Source organism: Hypanus sabinus, chromosome X2 (assembly GCF_030144855.1).
Source record: "Hypanus sabinus isolate sHypSab1 chromosome X2, sHypSab1.hap1, whole genome shotgun sequence".
NCBI classification, from domain to species: Eukaryota; Metazoa; Chordata; class Chondrichthyes; order Myliobatiformes; family Dasyatidae; genus Hypanus; species Hypanus sabinus.
In genome coordinates, this window is record NC_082739.1 from 14,156,634 (window position 1) to 14,180,150 (window position 23,517).

Here is a 23,517-nt window from a genome sequence, read left to right on the forward strand (position 1 = left end):
TAGTGGGGTCATGATCAAGAGGTAAATCAAGATCAAGAGTTGTCGCTGTGCCTCGGCCAGGTAGAGGTCAGTACACCAGACAACAACAGCTCCCCCCTTATCAGCAGGTTTTATAGTGAGGTTGGGATTGGTGCGGAGGGAGCGGAGAGCGGCAATATTACTTTGTGTTATGTATGTGAGTTATATGTACTGTGATGGACACCTTAGTCCAGAAGAGCATTGTTTCGTCTGGTGGTTTACATGTATGCGTTGAATAACAAACTAAACTTCAAGTCGAAGAGGTACGCCTGTGATGGTTCTATGGCATTGTTCTTGCCTCTACAAAGGGGACTATGACAGTTTTTTGGGGGAAGGGGGTATCCAAGTATTGTGGTTGATTCTTCTGCAGTGGCGATCAAAGCCTCTTCCGTGATTCTTACATTCCTCTGCTGAGGATGAGCTCGGTCTTTTTGGTGCAAGATGCCCAAGTGTTTGATGCCTCTCTCTGCTGTTCGTTGCGCTGAAGTGAGGTGGCTGCGGCTTTAAAGTTGTTTCGGGCGGAGCTGCAGGAAGTGACGGGAGATCCCGGGAGGAGAAGTTCGGAGTGAGTTTGAGAGCGAAAGTCGGGGGGAGTAGTTGGGTTTCAAGGTGAATGACTTCGGGTTTCCCGGCGGTGTGCTGTGGCGCCAGGGGAGTTGCTGAAGCTGCTGCCCCCACGATGCTCGCCGAGCTCCCGCACCCCCGCCGGCCGTCGCTGCTGCTCCTGCTGGCCGTGATGTGGGTGGCTGGAGCCGGACCGGCGCAAGCCCTGGTGGCGGGGCTGAAGGTCCGAATCCGGCAGGCGGACGGGCAGGTTGGCGAGGAGACGCTGGAGGCGGACACGGACGCCGACTCCATCAGCATCGAGTTCAGGAAGAGTGACGGGAGTCTCATCACCCTCATCGCAGACTTACGGAAGGTGAGGGGGTGCGAGCGAGTGAGGGGAGGGGAGGGGATACCTGAGTCAGGATGGAGTCAACTTGTCTCGGGATGGGGGCAACTGGATTCTTGGGAGCGGGTGTGAGAGGGTTAGGGTTAACTGAACCCAGGAAGAGGAATGTGTGCGAGGAGGAGGGTAAATAAGTAGGCCAGTTAGGGTCTCATGACAGGGTGGGGGATTAGGTCAACTTGTCTAAGGGTTGGATAGGGGGGGCAACTTTTCTCTGGGGAGGGGGTGTGAAAGGGTTACTGATATCTGGAAGAGGAGTGTGTGAGGGTGGGGGTGCAAATGGATGGACCTGGGGCTCAACTGGACACAAGGAAGGGAGGAGTTTGAGTCAACTTGCCTCTGAGGGTGGGTTGAGGGGGGTGGACCTTGGAGGAGGAAGGTCTGGAGTCAGTTCGACCCTGTGATGAGCTTGATTTGAGAGCAGAAAAACCCACCATGAGCAGGAGTGATTGGCCAGTATTGCCCTGGGAAAGTGAAATCAGGGTTGAGACAATCCAACTCTGATCATGGGAAAAGTAACTGAATTCTGGTTAGTGGTGAGGGTTTGTGGTTGTGGTGGGAGGTGAACCGTGGCAACAGGTAGTGACACATTTTCTTCAACTTGAAGACAGGCACATAGTGGGACTTGAGGTTAGGGAGAGAACCGAGTCCCAGGGGAGGATAATGTGGAGGGAGGGGTCTTGGTCAACTGAAGAGGAGGCATTGACTTCCTTGTGTTTAGATTGGGAAAACTGTGGCTCATTCAAGATCTGGGTGTTAATAATCTGAGAGGCTGTGAAGTGAGAGAGAATATGTATTTACCACTCTCTCCTGCTTTTCCATCTCTCTCACATTCTCAACCTTTTGATCCTCTTAACTGCATTTATCAGAGAATTGGAGGAGATTTATTTAATGAGGCCACAGCACTTTTAATAAGAGCAGCTGTCTGGAAAATTAACAAGTCGTCTGTTAAACATCGGATGTTGTGGTTACATGTTCCCAGATGACAGTTTTGTTGGAGCAAGAGGTGCCCAGGAAATGAAAATACTGTAGTAACTAATATAGGAACGCAACCAGCCTGTATTCAGAACCCAGTGAGCAGGAGTTGGTCTTTGCTGGGCACAGGGCACATGTCATGAAGCAACTGCTGGAGTACTGTGTGCATCATAGTCTCCTTATTTAAAGCCACGCCCACACAAAATGCTGGAGAAACTCAGCAAGTCAGGCAGCATCTATGGAGAAAAATAAACAGTCAATGTATCAGGCTGAGATCTTTCATCAGGACTGGTCCTTTCTAGTCCTGATGGAGAGTCTCAGCCTGAAATGTTGACTGTTTAGTCTTCTCTGTACGTGCTGCCTGGCCGCCAAATTCCTCCAGCATTCTTTGTGTGTTGCTCTAGATTTCCAACATCTGTAGAATCTCTTGTGTTTATGTTCTCAGTATTTGCTCTTTATTTAAAGGAGTTTGTAAAAAAAGTTGCAGATTGTTCTGAGAGTGATTACGAGACTGATTCCTGGAATAGATACAAGGAAAGGTTGAACGGAGGTTCATATTTCAGTGGTAGAGTTGCACAAAACGGAAATGGGCTCTTGATCTTTCTATCCATCTACACTAAGGGCATTTGCCGGAATTAAGTTTGTATCCTTCTATACCTTGTCTAAGTTCCTATGTGCCTTTTAAATGTAAGGAATGTATCTGACTCCTCCATCCCTACTGGCAGTGACTTGTAGACATCAACCATGCTCTGTACAATTTCTAAGTTCCCTTTATATCCTCTTTAAAACTCTTCCCAGTCAGCTTAAACTGATGCTGCCTTGTTTATGATTCCCTTACTGTGGGAGTAAGAGATTCTGACTATCTGCCATGTATCAGAGTCAGGTTTATTATCGCTGACGTATGTCGTGAAATTTGTTGTTTTGTGATGCCACAGTGCAATGTGTAAAAGTACTGTAAATTATAATATAAAAGGAAATGGTGCAAAAAGTGATCAAAGTAGTGAGGTATTACCTTGTATAATTTCATATACCCCTAAAAGGGCATTCCTCAGCCTCCTGCACTCCAGGAAAATCCAGTGTACCCAATCTCTATCCAATCTAGGCAACGTCCTGGTGGATCCTCTCTGCACCCCCAGCCCAACCTCTCATTCTTCCTGTAATGTGGGAACCAGATCTACAGAAAATAAGGATGGTCGCAGTATAATGTCTCATTCTTATTCTATGCCCTGACACGTCATATGCTGCCTTCACCACCCTGTCTACCTGTGTGCTGCATTTGAGGAACTATGGAATTGAGACCTATGATCTCTCTGTTCATTATTATTCATTGTCACCCTGCCATTTGTAACCTAATGCTATTTGACTCACTAAATGCGTCACCTCCTTTGTCAGGATTAAATTCCATCTGCCAACGCTTCACCCAACTTTCCATTGGATCTATATCTTGCTATAGCCTCAGCCAAACTTCTTCACTATCTAACGTTAGTGAGGATCCAGCATTATCAATTTTTGTGTCATTCACAGACCTACTAAATCACATTTCCTACATTCACATCCCTCAACTATCAGGCTCTTGAACCAAAAGGGATAACTTCACTTACCCCATCATTTCCCACAACCTATGGACTCACTCTCAAGGACTCTTCATCTCATGTTCTCAATATTTATTGCTTATTTATTTATTATTCTTTCTTTATTTTTGTATTTGCACAGTTTATTCTCTTTTGCACACTGGTTGAACACCCAAGTTGAGTGGTCTTTCATTGCTTTTTATGATTATTATTTTATGGATTTATCCAGTATGCCACAAGAAAATGAATCGCATTTTGTATATGGTGACATGTATATATTTTGAAAATAAGTTTACTTTGAACTTGGAAAAGATCTAAAATCCCAGCACTGGTCTCTGCAGAACACCACCAGTTAAACTTCCAATTGAAAAAGCATCCTTGCACCTCTATCCTCTGACTCCTATCACCAATCCACGTTTTGATCCATTTAGCCAGCTCATCTTGGATCCCATGTGCCTTAACCTTCTGGACTAACTTAGCATGATAGACCTTGTCAAATGCCTTATTAAAGTAAATATAGACAATGAGTTCATTGTTCTTCAAGGAAAAAGCTCAATAAAAAATTATTGAGGAAGCATTAATCCCACATAAAGCCATAATGATCAACCCTTATCTTTACAAATACACATGAATCCTGTCCCTTAGGATTTTCTCTGCTAATTTCTCTACCACCTGTGAAAGACTCACTAGCCTATAATTACCAAGTGTATTCCTGCTGCTCTTAAATAATAACCTTTCTTTATCAATCTTTTTATTAGTTAAATAAAAGACTACACATATATGTATAAACAAGAGAATTATCTGAAATGTCCATATCAATAACAATTCATATAAAAGGTAAAATAAACATTGTTGTAGTATTAATCTAATAGTATATAATAAAGAAAAAGATAAAGAAATTGATTCTCCTGTTATCCATAAAAAGAAGAAAAAAGATAAAGAAATTTTTATAATTATAATATATACAAAAAAAACCACAAAACAAAAAAACCTGCAAAAAAAGAGAGAGAAAATAAAAGAACTGGGCAGCTCAAACTGAGAGTGAAAGTGCTCTTAAATAATAATCATCATCATCTTAATCATATGCACCATGTCATCTGACATGGGTGATCATGGTTTCCACAGAAAATGTTTCCACAGAAGTGGGTTGCCATTGCCTTCTTCCAGGCTGTGTCTTTCCAAGCTGCCCAAATAAAGGACCATCAACTATGACAATGCAAAAAATCTTCATCCAAGTCCCAGCTATACTCACTTGTTTCCTATAGCAGCCTCAAATCAATCTCATCTGGCCCTGGTGATTTATTAACCATGATATCTAACACTTTCTTCTCCTTAAGCAGACCTGCACTATATTATCCATATACCCATCCATGAACTCACTGTGTTCCATGTCCTCCTTGATGAATGTATTAAGGGCCTTAATTTGGGGGGTGGGGGGAGGGTGAGGATGTTTACTTTTGTTGGAGAACACAGAACTAAAGTCTCACTTGTCTATCACCTCCCCTGTGTCACCACCTCCTTCCCCTTCTCTTATGGTCCACTCTCCTCTCCTCTCAAATTCCTCCTTCTCCAGCCCTTGACCTTTCCCACCCATCTGGCTTCACCTATCACTTCCAGCTGGCCTCCTTCCCCTCCCCCCACCTTTTTATGCTGGTGTCTTCCTCCTTCGATTTCAGTCCTGGAGCAGGGTCTCAGCCCGAAATGTCAACTGTCTATTCATTTCTCTTGATCCTGCCCGACCTGCTCAGTTCCTCCAGCATTTTGTGTGTGTGTGTCTGTGTTGCTTAAAAACTAAAGGATACCTGTGTAAGACTAGGTACAGATTAGGCCTTTTGGCCCTTCGGGTCTGCTCCACCATTCAATCACGGCTGATTGATTTTCCCTTTCTGCCTCATTCTCCTGTCTTCTCCCTGGAATCATTGGTGCTCCAAGAATCTATCATCCTCCACTTTAAATATACCCAATAAAGTAAATGCTTCTGTGCCAAGGGAGCAGTGAGTCTTTGAATATTTTTAGTGCAGAAGTTAGATAACTTCTTACCCTTTGGCTTATCAGGAATTTATCAGGGGTAGATGGGAATGCAGAATTGTGATAAAGACAGAACAGCTGTGATTTATTGAGAGGTAAGGCAGGCTAGAGGGATATAATGACCTACTCTTCCTTTTCCTATCTTCTTAATCATTTCTCTTGCTGAATCCTTTTTAATAGTGTTCTGCAATTATTTAATTGGCAATGTGTGCATGCCTTGCTCGGTGTGAGGGCAGGCAAAATTCAACTGAGCAACACACACAAAATGCTGGAGAAACTCAGCAGGTCAGGCAGTGTCTATGGAAAAGAGTGCAGTCGACGTTTCAGGCCGAGACCCCTCATTGGGACTGGGGAGACAAGATGAGGTGTCAGAGTAAGAAAGTAGGGGGAGGGGAAGAAGAACCACAAGGTGAGGGGAAACTTTGAGGGGAGAGGGGTGAAGTTAAGAGTGGTGAAGTTGATTGGTGAAAGAGACAAAGGACCGGAGAAGGGGGAATCTGATAGGAGAGGACAGAAGGTCATGGAAGAAAGAAATGGAAGAGGAGCACCAGAGGGAGGTGATGGGAAGGTAACAAGATGAGTTGAGAGAGTAAAACAGGAATGGGGAATGTTGAAGGGGGAGGGGAACATGACTGGAAGTTCAAGAAATCGATGTTCATGCCATCAGGTTGGAAGTACCCAGATGGAATATAAGGTGTTGCTCCTCCAACTTGAGTGTAGCCTCATCGTGACAGTAGAGGAGGCCATGGACTGACATGTCGGAAATAAAATGTTTGGCCACTGGAGGATCCTGCTTTTTCTGACGGATGGAGGGTATGTGCTCGGTGAAGCAGTCTCCAAATCTGCATTGGGTCTCACCGTTTAAACAGGAGGCCACACTGGGTTCACTGGGGATACGGTAGATGACCTCAACAGACTCGCAGCTGAAGTGTCGCTTCACCGGGAGCGACTGCTTGGGGTCCTGGATGGTAGTGAGGGAGGAGGTGTAGGGGCAGGTGTAGTACTTGTTCCGCTTGCAAGGATAAGTGCCAGGAGGGAAATCAGTGGGGAGGGACGAATGGGCAAAGGAGTCACGTAGGGAGAGATCCCCACGGAAAGCAGAAAGTGGGGGAGGAGGGAAAGATGTGTTTGGTGGTGTGATCCCTCTGGACATCCACGCTTTCAAAATTGAACTGAACTTTTTAATACAGTGCGACAAAGATTCTGAAAATTTGGTTATAAACATGTGAAAGTTTGCAGATGCTGAAAATCCAAAGCAACATGCACAAAATGCCGGAGGAACTCAGCAGGTCAGGCAGCATCTATGGGAAAGAGTGCAGTGAACATTTGGTCCGAGACCCTTTTTCAAGACAGAGAAGGAAGGGGAAACATTTACTTGTTTCTTATTTGGAATAATAGCATAGGAATGTAATGGCAAGGATGGTGTAGTTTGGGTCAAAAGAATGTAGATTTTCAAAGAAGCTGAAGTCGCAGTTACACACGCTTTTGATTATGGAAGATTTGTCGGGAGTAGACAGTGATTTTTGGTCCCATGTTACTCAGAAACCTGGAGGAAGTCTGGAAAACATTACAGTGTCACAAAAGCTCCAGTGAAGATTAGTGAGGAGGGGTGAACCATGAGCACTTATTTACCAATTCAGGTTTAAATAAGGACATGGACACTGGGTCATTCATTAGGCTGCTGGGTGAGCTTGGCACATTTGTGAAGGGCCTACACTTACTGCCAAAGTGGTTGTTCTTCCTTGTGGTCTACTGTAACGGCTGTCCTGCAAATCGCCCCACCCACCCCAACCAGCACCAGTCTAGCTAGTTGAAAATAAAAAAACAAGAAGTGGGAAGTTTCATTCATAGTGTTCGATGCCCATTCTCAATTTGTTGTCCTAATCCGTGTCAGAGGCTTGACTTATGGCGGTTGACTCTATGCACTTCACACTTCTGTGCCATCTATGGGATGTAGAAATGCATGAGACAGCCATTTTCCTCTCTAATACAGGACAGACTGCTCAAGGTGGAGTCAAATGCTGGCTGTCGAAGGATTTATGTTCTGAACTGGGAACGTCTGCAGCATCACTCTCACACGGCTCCACATTCCACACTTCTTTATCTGAATTTGAATTATTGTTAGGTGAAGCACATTATGGTTGCTTCATCGTGGTGTAGCTTTACAGCGCCAGCAATCACCCATCGGGGTTCAATTCCCACTGCTGCCCGTAAGGAGTTTGTACGTTCTCCCAGTGGGTTTCCTCCGGGTGCTCAGGTTTCCTCCCACAGTCCAAAGATGTACGTTAAAGTTGGTGAGTTGTGGGCAAGTTAAATTGGTTCTGGGAAGTGTGGCTGCCCAGCACTATCTGCGCTGAGTTGATTTGACACAAATAACACATTTCATTGTATGTTTCTGTGTACATGTGACAAAAAGACCTAATCTAATAATCTTGTTCCCAGTACACACTGTTGTCTGATGAATCGGGGAATCAGCTGGCACTACATCCCATTTCACTGGTCACTGACTAGGGCTGAGGGTTGTCCAATCTGATGGTATCCTTCAAAGGGCTAGAGGTGGTGACACCAGGTATTCTCATGGATTTACTAACATAAAATACGGCAGCTGTTGGAAATCAGAAATAAAACAGTCCTTAGAAACATTGAAGCAAAGAGGAACAGAATGATTGTTCCAAATGTTATGATTCATTTCCGTCAGATTGTGATCTTTAAACCACTCGCCACTGTAGGATGGAATGTGAGGGGGCTGTAAATCCGCTGAATTGATTATATTGCATTTTTTGACTATTTAGCTGATGATGGAGGGAAGTGTGCAGCAAGAATGGTTACTGTGTTCTGGTTGGTATCTCAGTGGTTAATTGTGTTGATGACCCTGGATTGGGGAGACTAACAGGGCAGCCTGTGTTTCATATGAAGTTCAGTTATTTATGAGTTCTTTGGGAAGCAGTAAGTCACTGGCGAGCTGTAGTATTTTCAGCTGTGTCTTGTAGCACTGATTGCAGATAATGCTCAAGGTACTGGTTGGTTGTGGTTTACCTCTTGAAAGGTGGATGTTGAAATTGCTGTTGTCTGCACCGTGTTAATTCCCACGAAATCTTCTGTGTCTTTGCGTGGGTGTGTTTCTGTTATGTCACGACTTGTTCCAATCCTTCAGGAAATGTGATTAAGAATATTCATTCCCATTGTCTTTGTAGCCCATCCTTCAGAACTTGATAAATAGTGTTTGGATCCGAACAACAATTAAATTTTGATTAACCCTTTTAACCAGCCCCTGTGCCCTGTGGATGTCCTGCTTGCTAAATTAGTTGGAATGACTACAATCTAGAATATTCGATTCCTGGAATTTGGATACCCCCCCCCCGAGCTGATATTATATTTGATATGCTGTAAACAGTTCCCTCTGCTCTCACTCTCTCCCCCCCCTTCTCCACTCAGCCACAGCAATCAGTTGGTTCCTGCTTTGCTGTCAAGCATGAGCACAAAGCTCCTCTTGTTCTCCAGCCTCCCCTCTTGCACCCTGCCTTTCACATCACCTTTGGCCACTCACACACTGCGCCCTTCAAATATATCGTGTGTCCTCTCCCCTTTCAGCAAGTTTCACCCTCTTCTTGCAAGTGCTAACTCGTTGACATGTGGGTTGTCATGGGGGCTGACCCTTGATGTTTGCGCCCCTTGAATGTTAACCCTTTGGCAGGGTCGATGCACGTCTGAGAAAAACATTGCAGCTGCTAGAAATCCAAGACACAGAAAATAATCAGGAGGTCAGGGTAGCATCTGAGGAAAGAGAAACAGACTTGACGTTTCAAGTTGATGATTTTTTCAAAGCTGATAAAGTAAGAAAACAGGATGTGGTTTAAATTGCAGAGAAGGGGAAGAAGCAGAGAGGATGTCCATGATAAATTCAAAACCATGATTGTTGGTGCCATCTAGGAGACAACAATGAAAGCTTGTCATTATAACTGGTCATTCTGGAGGAATGTAAGCGGAGGCTGTTGAACATGGGAAATAGAGTTGGGGGGGGGAGGTTGATGACAATGCTGGAACTGAGACGGTGAACACAAAAGCTGATGGAATGCTGAAATAAAGGAAAATTCCAGAAAATGCTCAATGGATCAGGAAGGAGAAAACACAACCAATGTTACAGATGGACAACTCTTCATCCAATCCAGCCAGCTGCGACACAAACAGGAAAAGCTGGTTATCTGAATATGTTGAATTTTTTATTAATCCTTAGGGATTGCAAAATGTTAGAGGAGTTGCTGAAACTTGATCTAGCTTTGTGATTTACTGGAACAGCGTGGGAGACTAAAGGCAAATGCCAATAGAAATGGGGTGAAGGGTTAAAGTGAGAAGCGGCTAAGTGATGGGAGCTATCTTTGGTTTATGGTTATATGGTTTGTAGACTGAGCAGACATACTGTGCAAAGCAGTTTGGTATTTCCAGTACAGTGGCGACCACATCACGGACGCTGAAAGCAGTGCACCAAATTGGAAGAGTAGCAGGTAAGCTGCTGCTTCACCACAAAGAATGCTTGAGCCCCTCCATGAGAAGGATAGAGGCAAAAGCTCAGATCTTGCCCTTCCTCTGGTTGCATGGCCATGTCCTGGGAAAAGGGGAGATGAAGAATAAACTAAGGGAATGGCCTCGGAGGTGTTGAAGTAGACTGGGCAGTAGAATCATAGAGTGGTACAACACAGAAACAGGCATTTTGGTTCAACTGGTCCATGCAGATCAAGATCCCCATCAAAGCTAATCGCATTTGCCAGTGTTGGGCCCATATCCCTCTGAACCTTTCTTATCCATGTACGGTACTGTGCAAAATGCTTAGGCACATATATATAGTTCGGGTGCCAAAGGCTTTTGCACAGCACTGTATTTGTCAATGTGGAGTGGTGAGTGAACTTTTAAAATCTGATGGGTGCAAAGGAGGTTGGAAAAGGCAAGGGTGAAGCATCGCAGGAGGAGTGTGGGACAGGTGACAGAGAAGGAGTGCCAGGGGTGGGGTGAGGGAGGTGGTGTGAGTGCAGACACACCCAGCACTGAGACACCAGGCAAGGTTATTTGATTTCAGACAGTTGGTTTATTAATCATTACAGAATGTCTCTCGTGTTTCTGCCCCCCTTCTCCCTTCCTCTTATCCCAACCATGATTCCCCTCTCCCTGCCCCCTTCCCACTCAGTCCACAATAGAGAGCCATATTGGAATCAGGTTTATCATCACTTACATGTGTCAAGAAATGTATTTATTTTTTGTGACAGTACAGCGCAATGCATTTATATGCTACAATACTGTGCAAAATTGTAGGCATCCTAGCTATATATATATCTATTAAGACTTTTTCACTGTACTATACCTGTCCAAGTAATTGCATGGATAGGATGGACTGGTCAAGGGAATGAGTAGATATTGTGGTGGAAATGGAACAGAGGGCTTTGCCTTGATCATGTTGAACTTAAGTTGTTGGCACTGCACTCTCCACTTTTCCAGTCTCATCCTAATTTATTCCTTGGAAAATGTGGAGAGCACTTGGGGTGTCAGGTAGTGGGTCACTCACCATGGGGTACCCAGCTTCTGACCTCTCTTGTAGCCATGATATTGACATGACTGGTCTCGTTGAATTTTTTGTCAATGGTGACTAGCCGGGATATTGAGGACGAAGAACCCTTCATGGAAATGCCCATGAATGCCAAGCATAGGTGGTTTATTTTTTCCACACTGGCAATTTTTGTCCCTCTGTTCCTTTCCCTTCTCTACAGTTTAAACCACATCCTGTTTTCCTACTTTTTCAGCTTTGAAAAAGTCATCGACTTGCAACGTCAATTGTTTCTCTCTCAGATGCTGCCCTGACCTGCTGGCTATTTTCTATTTTATCTTTGATTTCTAGCAGCTGCAACGTTTTCCTTTGAGGTGCATCGAACCGCACCTCCCCTCCGCCCCCCAAAGGGTTAACATTCAAGGGGCGCAAACGTCAGGGGTCAGCCCCCAATACAACCCACAAGTTAGTGCTTGCAAAAACAGACAGACATACTTTATTGATCCTGAGGGAAATTGGGTTTCGTTACAGCCGCACCAACCAAGAATAGTGAAGAAATATAGCAATATAAAACCATAAATAATTTAATAATAATAAGTTAATCGTGCCAAGTGGAAATAAGTCCAGAACCAGCCTATTGGCTCAGGGTGTCTGACACTCCGAGGGAGGAGTTGTAAAGTTTGATGGCCACAGGTAGGAATGACTTCCTATGATGCTCAGTGTTACATCTCGGTGGAATGAGTCTCTGGCTGAATGTACTCCTGTGCCTAACCAGTACTTTATGGAGTGGATGGGAGTCATTGTCCAAGATGGCATGCAACTTGGACTGCATCCTCTTCAGACACCCCTGTCAGAGAGTCCAGTTCCACCCCCACAACATCACTGGCCTTACGAATGAGTTTGTTGATTCTGTTGGTGTCTGCTACCCTCAGCCTGCTGCCCCAGCACACAACAGCAAACATGATAGCACTGGCCACCACAGCCTCGTAGAACATCCTCAGCATCGTCCAGCAGGTGTTAAAGGACCTCAGTCTCCTCAGGAAGTAGAGACGGCTCCGACCCTTCTTGTAGACAACCTCAGTGTTCTTTGACCAGTCCAGTTTATTGTCAATCCGTATCCCCAGGTATTTGTAATCCTCCACCATGTCCACACTGACCCCTTGGATGGAAACAGGGGTCACCGGTGCGTTAGCCCTCCTCAGGTCCACCACCAGCTCCTTAGTCTTTTTTACATTAAGCTGTGGGTGAAATTTGTTGAAAGGAGAGAGGACACACAATATATTTGAAAGGCGCAGTGTGTGAGTGGCCAAAGGTGATGTGAAAGGCAGGGTGCAAGAGGGGAGGCTGGAGAACAAGAGGAGCTTTGTGCTCATGCTTGACAGCAAAGCAGGAACCAACTGATTGCTGTGGCTGAGTGGAGAAGGGGGGGGAGAGAGTGAGAGCAGAGGGAACTGTTTAGAACATATCAAATATAATGTCAGCTCTGGGGGTGGGGGGGGGGGGGCAGAGGTCCAAGTTCCATTGTTGACAGGAATGTTACGTCACCGATCTATGCTGTCATTTAGACTTTGCTGCAGGCAAGGGCTGCTTCCCTTGCAAAGAGTTGCAAGTTGTGAATGGAGGTAAAAATTGCACAATTACCTACAGTCATCCCCACTTCAGATGTTGGGATGGAAGAAAAGTCAGTGATGAATCAGCTGGAGATGATGGGACCTAGGACTCTGTCCCAGGGAGCTGCTGGAGTGATGACATGGGAATGGGGTGACTGACTCATCCTACTCCAGCCCTTGTTTCTTGTGCAAGGCTTGACTGCAACCACAGGAGTATTTCCCCTTTTGACTTGAGTTTGATCACTTGACAGCAAGGATTGGCATGCTTGCCTCACCGCCTAGAATTTTGCTCCTTGTCTGTTTAACCAAGACTATAATGAGAGGCAATGCCAAGTTGTCCTGGTCTTACCCAATCTGGGCACCAGATCGAGATTCCAATTTACTTATCACATGTTCATGGGGCGTGCAGTGAACTGAGTCGTTTGTGCTAATGACCAACACATCTAAAGATGTGCAGTGGGCAACCCGTAAGTGTTGCCACAGATTCCACCACCAACATAGAACGTCTATAATGTTCAGGACAATCCAAGCAAAAATGATGATGGCAGCAGCAGCAGCAAAAACAGCAAAACAAGGCTCTTTCCCACCCATGCCTCACACATGCACACTGGGTCTCTGCTCCTTGACCCAGGAATCTTTGACTGCAGACAACAGGCCTCCAACTTTGGATTTTGCCCCAACACTAGCCGATCATGGGCTTGACCGGTGCTCCCTCTAAACTTTTTTTAACAGCTTTGCAGACCAGCCTTTGCTCTGAGTAGGAAATTTTTATGTGGCCTGAAAACTGTGCATTAATTTAATAAAACATTATGTAAAAGAAAATTCCAGCTGTGCAGCAACAAAGGCTAGGTGTGTGGGAGCATCTCAGTTACTGCACAGTCGTGCCCCCATGCATCTCAAAGGGAACAGTGGGTTTGACCTTCAGGCCTTGACTTCCAGACTTGCAACCCTTTTAACTCTGGCCCTCGTGACTCCTTTGTGCTTCTACCTTCAGGCTTCTGTTTCTGGACTTGCCGTGCTCTGGACATCAACCTTTAGTTGCCCTGCAGATTTCACCAACAACTGGGTAACAACCCCACGATTCGCCAATCATGGGTTTGACCCTTGACATCTGGATTCGTATGGATATCATTTGATCTTTGGGCCTCTGATCCTGGTGACATGGGGGGTGGTTGGGAGGTGTCACCAACCCTCATGACTACTACTCATACAGTTTTTCAGCTTGGCCTCCTCAAAGCCTGCTTGACCAGACCGCCTGAATCATTGACCCTTGACTAGAGTACCCAAACCTGGACTTGAACACCTACCCATGCTTTTCATATACTGCCCTTGACTTATGCTGTCCCCCCTCATCCATGTTCTCAAATCCTAAACTGATTCCAAACTGATGTTATGACCTACAGACTCACTTTCAAGGACTCTTTATAGCTCATATTTTTAGTATTACTTTTTTTCGTTTGCGGTTTGTCTTCTTTTACACATTGGTTGTTTGCCCGCTTGTAGTTTCTCATAAATTCTATTGCATTTCTTTTTTTTCCTGCAAATGAGTGGGAGGATTGTTTGCAGTCTGTTTAGGGGAATGTAAAACACTTTTAAATTTCTACAGATGTACAGTGGAGAGCATTCTGACAGGCTGCATCACTGTCTGGTATTGGGGGGGGGGGGGGGGTTCTACTGCAGAGGATCAAAGTAAGCTGCAGAAAGTTGTAAACTTAAGTCAGCTCCATCACAGGCACTAGCCTCCATAGTATCCAGGATATCTTCAAGGAGTGATGCCTCAAAAAGGCCACATCCATCATCAGGCACCCCCATCACCCAGATCATGCGCTATTCTTATTGCATCCATCAGGGAGGAGGTACAGAAGCCTTAATAATTCAGTAACTGCCTCTGCCATCCAATTTCTGAATGGACATTGAATCACGAACACTACCTCACTGCTTTTTTTAAATTTCTGTTTTTGCACTAATTTAACTTAACTATTTAATATATATACTGTAATTCATGTTTTTCTCTACATTAATCATGCATTGTACTGCTGCCGCAAAGTCAACAAATTTCATGATGTATGGCAGAGACATTAAACCTGATTCTGATAAAGCTGATAAAGAGACTGCTTGCTGTCCTGTAACCATCATTGCTGAAGGGGAAACCGGATTGGTGTGTTGTGTCGCTGTGATGTTTAAGTTCAGATTTAGTTAAAAAACCAACACAGCTGCAGCAGGTGACAGCTGTAACTTCCTCCTAATCTGTGGGATCAAGGTTCAAAGTAAATTTATTATCAAGTCCATATATGGCGACATAAGCTACCTTGAGATTCATTTTCTTGCAAACCTTTACAGGTTAAAAAAAGAAATGCAATAGAATTTATGAAAAACTATGAGCAGCCAAACAACCAATGTGCCAAAGAAGCTGAACTGCAAATGAAAAAGTAATGCTGAGAAAACAGGTTGTAAAGAGTCCTTGAAAGTGAGTCTGTAGATCATAGAATCAGTTCAGAGTAGTGGTGATTATAGTTATCCACGCTGGTGCAGGAGCCTGATGGTTATAGAGTAATAACTGTTCCTGAACCTGGTGGTGTGGGACCTAAGGCTTCTCTACCTCCTGCCTGATTGGTAGTATTTTTCGGAGAGCATGGCCAGAATGGTGGGGGTCTTTGGATGCTGCTTTCCTGTGGCAGTGCACCATGTAAAGGTATTCAATGGTGGAGAAGGCTTTGCCTCTGATGGACTGGCTGTGTCCACCATTTTCTGGAGCCTTTTCAGTTTCTGGGCATCGGTGTTCCCATACCAAGCTATGATGCCTGAGATATATGAACCACTCAGGATTCTCTACACAGTTAATCTACAGAGGTATGTCAAACTTTACGGTAACGTGACGAATCTATGCCAACTTCTAAGAAAGTAGAGTACCTTCTTTATGGTGACACTTGTGTGCTGGCCCCAGGACAGATCCTTTGATAGTTAACACCAGGGAATTTAAAGCTACTGGCCCTCTCCACTTCTAATTCCCTAATAAAAACTGGCTCAAGGGCCTCTTCCTCCTGTACTCAATAATCATCTCTTTGGTTTTGTTGACATTGACTTGTTGTGGCACCGTTCAACCACATTTTCAATCTCCCGCCTGGATAAGACATAACTTCTCATAACTTTTGCCCATGCTCAAGGTTTTCTGATGGGGGAGGTTTTTGTAGAGCATTGACCTGTTACTGTATAACTCGTGTATTAATCTAGTATTTTATGATATATTAGATTGTTAATGTGTAACAAGTTGGCTAACCATTTTGTTCTTTAATTAGATTATTAACCCTTTATTGTGTAGCTTTCAATAGAATTCTGAGCAATTGATCTTTCTATAAAGTGACTTTGTGATGTTGAGTGGAATTGCCAGGGACACTAATGTGCATATTTTTGAGTATTGTAAAACTAGTCTGTTTGTGACCTGGAGTTAATAGTTAATGTTAAGAACTCTGCTGATGTAGTTTTGAAGTTTAACTGCTGGGATTGATTTAATTAGCGTGTTTAAGGCTTCAGATTTAGTCTGCTTATTAAGTCGGGTTGCTATAGAGTTTAGTGGGGATTTTTTTTCTTGTGGAGAGTTCAAGTTATTAAGGGGCAGGAAGTTTCCTAGTATTTCGACAACTTTGATGTTGTAAGAGCAAAGTTTTCTAGTGCCTACGGTAATTAACTTCGGGGAATAAGCCAATCCAATTCCTCTTTCTATCTGCATTTTTAAAATATATTAATGCTTTGATTCATGTTAAAATCATGTTTTAATATCCAAAACATGGAGCTATTTTCTTAGCTGAAACATACATCTGTTTTAGTCAATGGTTCTGTAGACTTCTGGCCAATGATATAGGAGGTGTTACTGTACTGTGCCTGGCAGTAGGAGAGATTACAGCATGATGTTTACATGGGCACGTACTGCACGGGTACCAGTGAGTAATCCCTCCATGCCCATCACTGCTTCTGGATCTGAGCACGTCAGGCAGCGTCTGTGGAAAAGAGTAAACAGTTGGCATTTCGGGCTGAGACACTTCAGGGCTGGAGAAAAAGTTGAGCATTCAGAGCAAGAAGGTGGGGGGAGGGGAGGAAGAAGTACAAGGTGGTAGGTGACAGGTGAAACTGGGAGGGGGATGGGGGAAGTAGAGCTGGGAAGTTGATTGGTGGGCTGGTCGAACAGAAGTAACATGAAGCTTGGGGGTTGAGGTTAGAGTCACTAACGTTGGTAAGTGCTCCAAAAGCAACACACACAAAATGCTGGAGGAACTCAGCAGGTTTGGCAGCATTTATGAAGAGGAATAAACAGTGGATGTTTTGGGCCGAGACCCTTCATCAGGACTGGAAAGGAAAGGGGCTCAGAAGCCAGAGTAAGAAGGTGTGAGGAGTCGGAGGAGTACAAGCTGTCAGGTGATGGACAAGGCCTGGTGAGGGAAAGGAAGTGGGTGGGGGAGTGAGCTGATAGGTTGAAGAGGTAAAGGACTGAAGAAGAAAAAACTCTGATAGGAAAGGACAGTAGACCATGGGAGAAAGGGGAGGGCACCAGGGGAAGTGATGGGCTGTGAGGGTAACCAGAATTTTATTTACTCAGCATCAACAACTCAGCACTTTAACCATCATTTTGTGACTTAACAAATGCATTTTATTAAAAATGCCAAATTCCTCAAGCATTTTGTGTGTACTGCCCAAGATTTCCAGCATCAGCAGAATCTCTACTGTTTAAGTGCTCCAAAATGTTTGGAAAAGGTTGGTTCTCAAGTTGTTTGTAATGTGCAGGATGTAGGTGTCTTTATCCCTATTTGCCTTGGAGAAGGAAATGATGAGTTTTCTAAACCAACATCCTGCTTCTGTTCACGAAGGAGGCTTGGTTGTTAAGCGTATTCTGTAAGTTCAGAATTCTACACCTGTTGCTTATTGAGTGAGCAAGGAGCACTCTCAACTAGAGTCATAGAGCAATACTGTACAATACAGGCTAACCAGTCCATGGTGCCATCCAACTAGTCCTAATTTCCTGCATTTGGCCCATATGCACCCAAGCCCAACCTCTTCATGTACTTGTTTGTATTAGCAAAATGTTAAGACGTGAGGTAGAATAAAGAGGTAATCTATTCTTCAACCTAGTGAACGAAAAAACAATCAGAAATATGGAAGCCCAGCTGGTTAGTGTGTTGGTATGTGTTCCAGGAAATAAGTTGTCAAAGTTCTAGGAAAGGGGGCTATGAGGAAGGACAATGAGAGACTGGTAAGAGTTAGAGTATGTTGGGCAATTTGCCTCGATAAGTTCAAGCTGCTTAAAGAAATGGTGTGGGTATTGGTGTCTGAACCTTGGTATCATAGTGAACAGTTTGGCTTGTCTTCAGAGAGTCATCTGATTGTTGCACTGGGTGCTGAAAACCCCTCCTTAAAACCTTTCCACTTCGTCCCTCAAGACCCCCATCACTTCACTGCACTGGTCAATCTGTTCCTTGGTTGCCTTTCTATCTTCTCCATTTTGAAACCCTGGATAGAACTGGCACTCTTCTTTCCAAGGCCACCAAAGGAAGACACTGACAATTCTCCCGAAACCCAACCATGTGAAAAGAAACCAACTTAGAGTAGCATAGTAATGCTGTTACACAGCCAGTGACCCAGGTTCAATTCCACCGCTGTAATGATTTTGTGTGTTCTCCCTGTGACTGCACATTTCCTCAGGGTACTCCGGTTTCTTCCTACATTTCAATGTGTCCAATTAGTAAGGTAATTAGGTGGCACGGGCTTATTGGCCCAGAAGGATCATCCCATGGCTGGTATTTAGCTTGTTTCGACCAACCCTAAAAGAACTTTCTCAAAGAATAACTACCAATCAGCATTCATTTACTGTAATGAGATTGTCCTGGGATCATGTCCTTCCCATGGCAAGGTGGCCTTTTGATTATTGGGCTGATCATTACCATATTGCAACATGAAACACTACAGGCCCTTCAATCCAGAGTGTTGTGCTGGCCATGGAACCTACTATAGGGTCAATCTGGCCCTTCCCTCCCACATAGCCCTCAATCTTTCTGTCCATCTGCCTATTTAAGAGTTCCTTAAATGTCCCAAAATGTGTCTGCCCCTATCACCACCCCTGGTAGTGTGGCTGTGGAGGAAAAGACCTCTAACAGGTTATAGTATTGGACATTGCCTTTGTCAACTGAATCTGGCACCAGTCAATATTACTAATGCTTTCCTGCTTGAGTATGCTATTTATAAGGCAAAATACATGGGAGCAGAATTAGGCCATTCTGCCCGTTGAGTCTGTTCCGCAGAACTCTTCCTCACTACTATTCCAAGTAAGTTGTGGAGAGAAAGGGCATCTCCATTTCGAGTTCAGACAAAAGTTTCCAGTCAGTGTTCGGATGCTGGGTCAGAGATGCCCTGGCTTTCCTTGCTTCTCTCTTGTCCAACCACAATGAGGAATGGATCGTCGGATTTCAAACACCACATCCTGGCCCTTTTGCTTTGATGCAGGCCAAGCCTTTCGGGGTTAATGCTAGAGAGGAGGAAGCATCCTGCAGGAGCATGGCTTGAAGAGTTAAATTCCTGATTGTTGATTTGCCTTGTACTCAAACTACACTTTGCATTCATGTTACACTTCCAGAATGGTAGAGGTTCTTAGATCCTTCACCTGAGGTGACGGTAGTTCAAGTAGAAGTGATTGGGTAGGGGAGAAGAAAGCTTCTGGGCTGTGGAGAGCCAATAAAATAATGTGTTAATTTGGGTTAACTGGGTTAACTCTGGAGCCCCTCCAGTAGAGGAGGGGCATTAAAACACAAGGCTGGAGAATGGAAATAAACTGGGAAATGGTGAGAAACTCGGTGATTCACAGACTGAAAACTGATCACAGCCAGAATCACCTCCCTGTGGGTTGAGAGTTTTCTCCGGAACAACATTCCAAACATCTGGTGGAGAATTCCAGGGGCCAGCTTTGGGTCTGCATATGTCCAGGCTTTTCATTAATCAGTTCACAACAATGAAAAAGACTCCACCCGCTGAAGTACTGTGGAGTTCTCAGCTCAGGGATAGCGGTCATCGGTATCATTTTCCTCATTCAGTTTGTGTGTGTCTAGTTTATTATTTCTCCTAGCTCACAGGCATCCGTCTCTTCCCTATTACCACATCTCAACCAGCTCCTCTGCCCACAGAGTAGTACCAGTATGATACAGCACATTTATCAGACATGACATGGTCTTGCTGTCCATCTGTCTGTGCTCCTTTCACAGTGCAAGGGGAAGCCCAAGGTGCCTTCAGAAGTATCGGCAGTGCAGAGAAAGCTTGGCTGTTGATGGGGAGATGGAGAGACCTGTGTGAGGATGTGTAACCATTCAGCCACAGGAGCTGGTGATTTTATTACAGGATATGCAGTAGGCAATATAAATTCAGCTGCTTTGATAGTCTAGCTTTAAGACAAACATCATGAGTTAGGATAAAGTGTCTCAATGCAGAATGTTGACTGTCCATTTCTCTTCACAGGTACTGCCTGACCTGCTGAGTTCCTCCAACAGGTTTTTCTTTTCATGAGTTCAGATCTGATGTTTGGTCATTCTAATTCAATCTGTCTTTTGCCACAAAGCCTATGCTGTTGATTCTCAAGTGTGTTCTGGTCAGAGATCCACAATAAACCTGGATTGCACAAATGGGCACTTAGCACACAAACTTGAATGCAGTGGTGCATTGTCTGGCCCTGTGTCACATGAACACCAGCACGTGACCTGGAACTATAGAGGAAAATTCTCTGGACAAATCAAATTGGCTTTTTGCCATGGTCTGACCTTTCGAGCTGGAAAGCAACCAGGAATTGCAATGGTGCCATATCCCTACTCTTCCGCAGTAAGGGAGCAAGTCATCCAGAAACTGGAAGGTGAAATGTAGCCCATTGAATGCCTTTGAGTGTCAGGAAGCTGCTGCGTCTCATCTCCCTCTCCACCGGCTGTCAGCCCCTCTCCCATCAGCTACCTGCAGTCTTCCCGTCCCCATGCTCGGCTTCACTTCTGAAAGCTTTAAGCTTAAAGCTGTTTGGCTCACACAGCTTAAAAGTGACTAAAGCTCGAAACTGTTCTCTCAGCAATGGGAGACAGTGTTCATAGTGCTTCACTGGTGAGATTTTTAATGATAAAACAGAAACACAAAGGTTCCATTCATTTTTTTTCTCATCGGAATCAGGTTTAATATCACTGGCATATTTTTCTCTTTGCGACAGCAGTACAATGTAATACATAATAATAGAATGATAATAAGTTTACAGCTCTCTGCAGCTTGCTTCGATCCTGTGCCAGACAGTGATGCAGCCAGTTAAAATGCTTTCCATGGTACATCTGTAGAAATTTTTGAATGTTTTTGGTGACATACTGAATCTCCTCAAACTCCTAATGAAATATAGCCCCTGTTGTGCATTCTTTGTGACTGCAATTTTGGTAATTCAGTATGATCATGCTAATGCTGCTGCATCTTCAAATAAATGAAGGATCCCATGCATTTCTTGCTTTCCACTTCAGAGTTCAGTCCTTTGCAGCAAAGAGTACAGAATAATATCCAACAAATACCCATAAATCTCTTCATGATGGTGTTGGATGAGCAACATTGAGAAGATTGGCACGCTGCTTTTGAAATGCCACGGGGTGTTTAATGCCCATCCGAGAGAGCAAACCAACCCTGAGGTTAATGCCTCCTTTGAAAGGTGATGGTATTCGGAACTGCAGTGAAACATCAGCTTGGATATTTGTTCTCCTTCCCAAACCTGGGCTTTGTGCTCTGTAGCATGGCAAAAGGCCCTTTTGGCCCATACACGTCCATGCTAACTTGTGATCAAATTTTTCAAAGCCACTGTTTGTTGAGTGGAATCTAATACCAGGCTTGAGTGACTGTCACTCAGATTTTCTGAACTAATCAAGTATAATTAGTCATTTTGGAATTGATGATTTTCCAGATAGGGAAAACACTGACATATTCAACACTCATCTTTTCACCTGTCACTGTCTTTCAATCTTATCGCCGTTAGCACTTTAATCTGTTTGAAATCTAAACTGTGCATGAATATTCAGTGGAGGCTTGTCCTTTTTGGCTCCTGCAGTGATCCATAGGGACTTTCCTGGTTGCACATGGTTCAATTTTATGCTTGTACACGCTTATCAACAAGAAGTGGTTTATTTACTTATTAGGGACCTGGACAGATTTCAAAATGCGACACATAATTTGAGCAAGAGAATGATCAAAGTCTGCTTCCTCAGAGGTTTGTTTTCAGAAACACGATCTTTCTGTTCCTTGATTGCAAATCTACAACTTTCTAATGAGCTGCCCCAAAGGTGAGCATTAGTTGCATGTTAATCTTTTAACTTCTCTGAGTGATGGAGGGTCATTAATGAAATTTCAGTGAGTCAAGTGGCTATATTTAACTTGCTGAGTTCTTCCACTGTGTGAGTGTCAAGTGAATTCCCAATGTTGTTGGAGGGTGGGATAAATCGGATAATGGTCCAAATGCACAGTAGGTCAGGCAGTACTGGTGGAAAAAGAAGCAGAGTTAATGTTTTGGGTTGAAACCCCCTTGGCCCTGAAAGTCAACTTTGTGATTCCCTCTCCTCAGATGCTGCCTATTTGCTGAGTCTTTTTAGCATTTTTTTTTTGGTTTGAGTTCAGATTTCTAGCATCTGATTGGTCTTCTGAATTTTGTTTTCATCAAGATGTCAAGTCAGAAGGTGAGGTGATGGAAACTGCTGAGGGGGTTAGGGTGGCAGTGAAGGGGGAGTGTGAAAGTAGTTGATTATTAAAGTAATTACTCTGAACCAATGAGCCTGGAATTTGTAGGTGTCTGGCGCCATCATCTGGGCAAGGATTTCAATTGTCATTTTTATATTGTCACAAGTGCTGTAAATTGAGGGGTAAGGTTATGGTGTGGGTTGGGAGGAAGAAGAAATAGATGTGCCAGTGATCTGTCTTTAAATCTTGGAAGGTCCTGTACATTTTGAAAGGACTCCTGCAATCATCGTTGTGTTCTGAATTATCTTTTGGGGATGTACAACATGAATTTCCTTTTGTTATGAAATCATCCAGTTTTGACTCCCTTGGTGGGTCTTGATAGACTTGAGCCAGTGTTGCAGATCTGACAAGCAACTTTTTCATTGTACCCGTATCTCAACTTGACTTGAAAGCTCAGATAATGGAAGAGTGTAGATGATGATCTGAGTATCGTGTGGACTCTTGCTTGTCCTGCATTCTTCCACAATATTGGTAATACGTGTCTCATTTTTGTTCTCCTTGTAATAGGAAGTGAAGATTATCCGTTCCCTGATCTTGGGGGAGATGGAACGAGGGCAAACACAGTTTCAGGGTCTGTGTTTCATCACCAGGCTTCACAAGAATGAGATTATTCCCAGTGAGTCCATGGCAAAACTTCGACAGGTGAGACATGGTTCCACGCGAAGCCAGAGGGAGTCTCTAACCATTTTTGCTACCTCTTTTCCTTCAGTTTCTTCTCTGCTCCTCCGTGCGGGCTTGTGTGGTGATATGCTGAGACATTTTGTGAACGATTTCATGTTGCTGTGAGAATAAAATGCATTCACTCATCTCTGGAGTAATTGAACAGGGATTGGAGAGCACTGTTTCTCTTGTGAAAATGTCAGAACTTGTTATAAAGGTGTTACAGCAAGGCGGTTAATATTTATTTAATGACCATGTTTGATTAATCTGTTGCCATGCTTTTAACAAGTAATGTGTTGTGGACAAAGGGAAGGTGGTAAATCTCCCAAAAGGCAGTTGATAAGGTGTTGCGTCAAAGGCTGATGAGGTAAATAAAATCTTTGTAGTATACAAATTAGGGTG

General features: G+C 44.0%; 1 protein-coding gene across 1 annotated transcript in view; it reads left to right on the forward strand.

Moving 5' to 3' along the window:
• The first annotated feature begins 372 nt into the window (after window positions 1-372).
• The window catches only part of LOC132385178 (out at first protein homolog), a 35,581-nt gene continuing 12,436 nt past the window's right edge, over window positions 373-23,517 (forward strand). Inside the window, exons 1-2 of the mRNA XM_059957034.1 lie at window positions 373-937; window positions 22,963-23,097. Of these exons, the coding sequence (XP_059813017.1) occupies window positions 632-937; window positions 22,963-23,097 (441 nt within the window). The 5' untranslated portion in view covers window positions 373-631. The remainder of the gene's footprint in view (window positions 938-22,962; window positions 23,098-23,517) is intronic.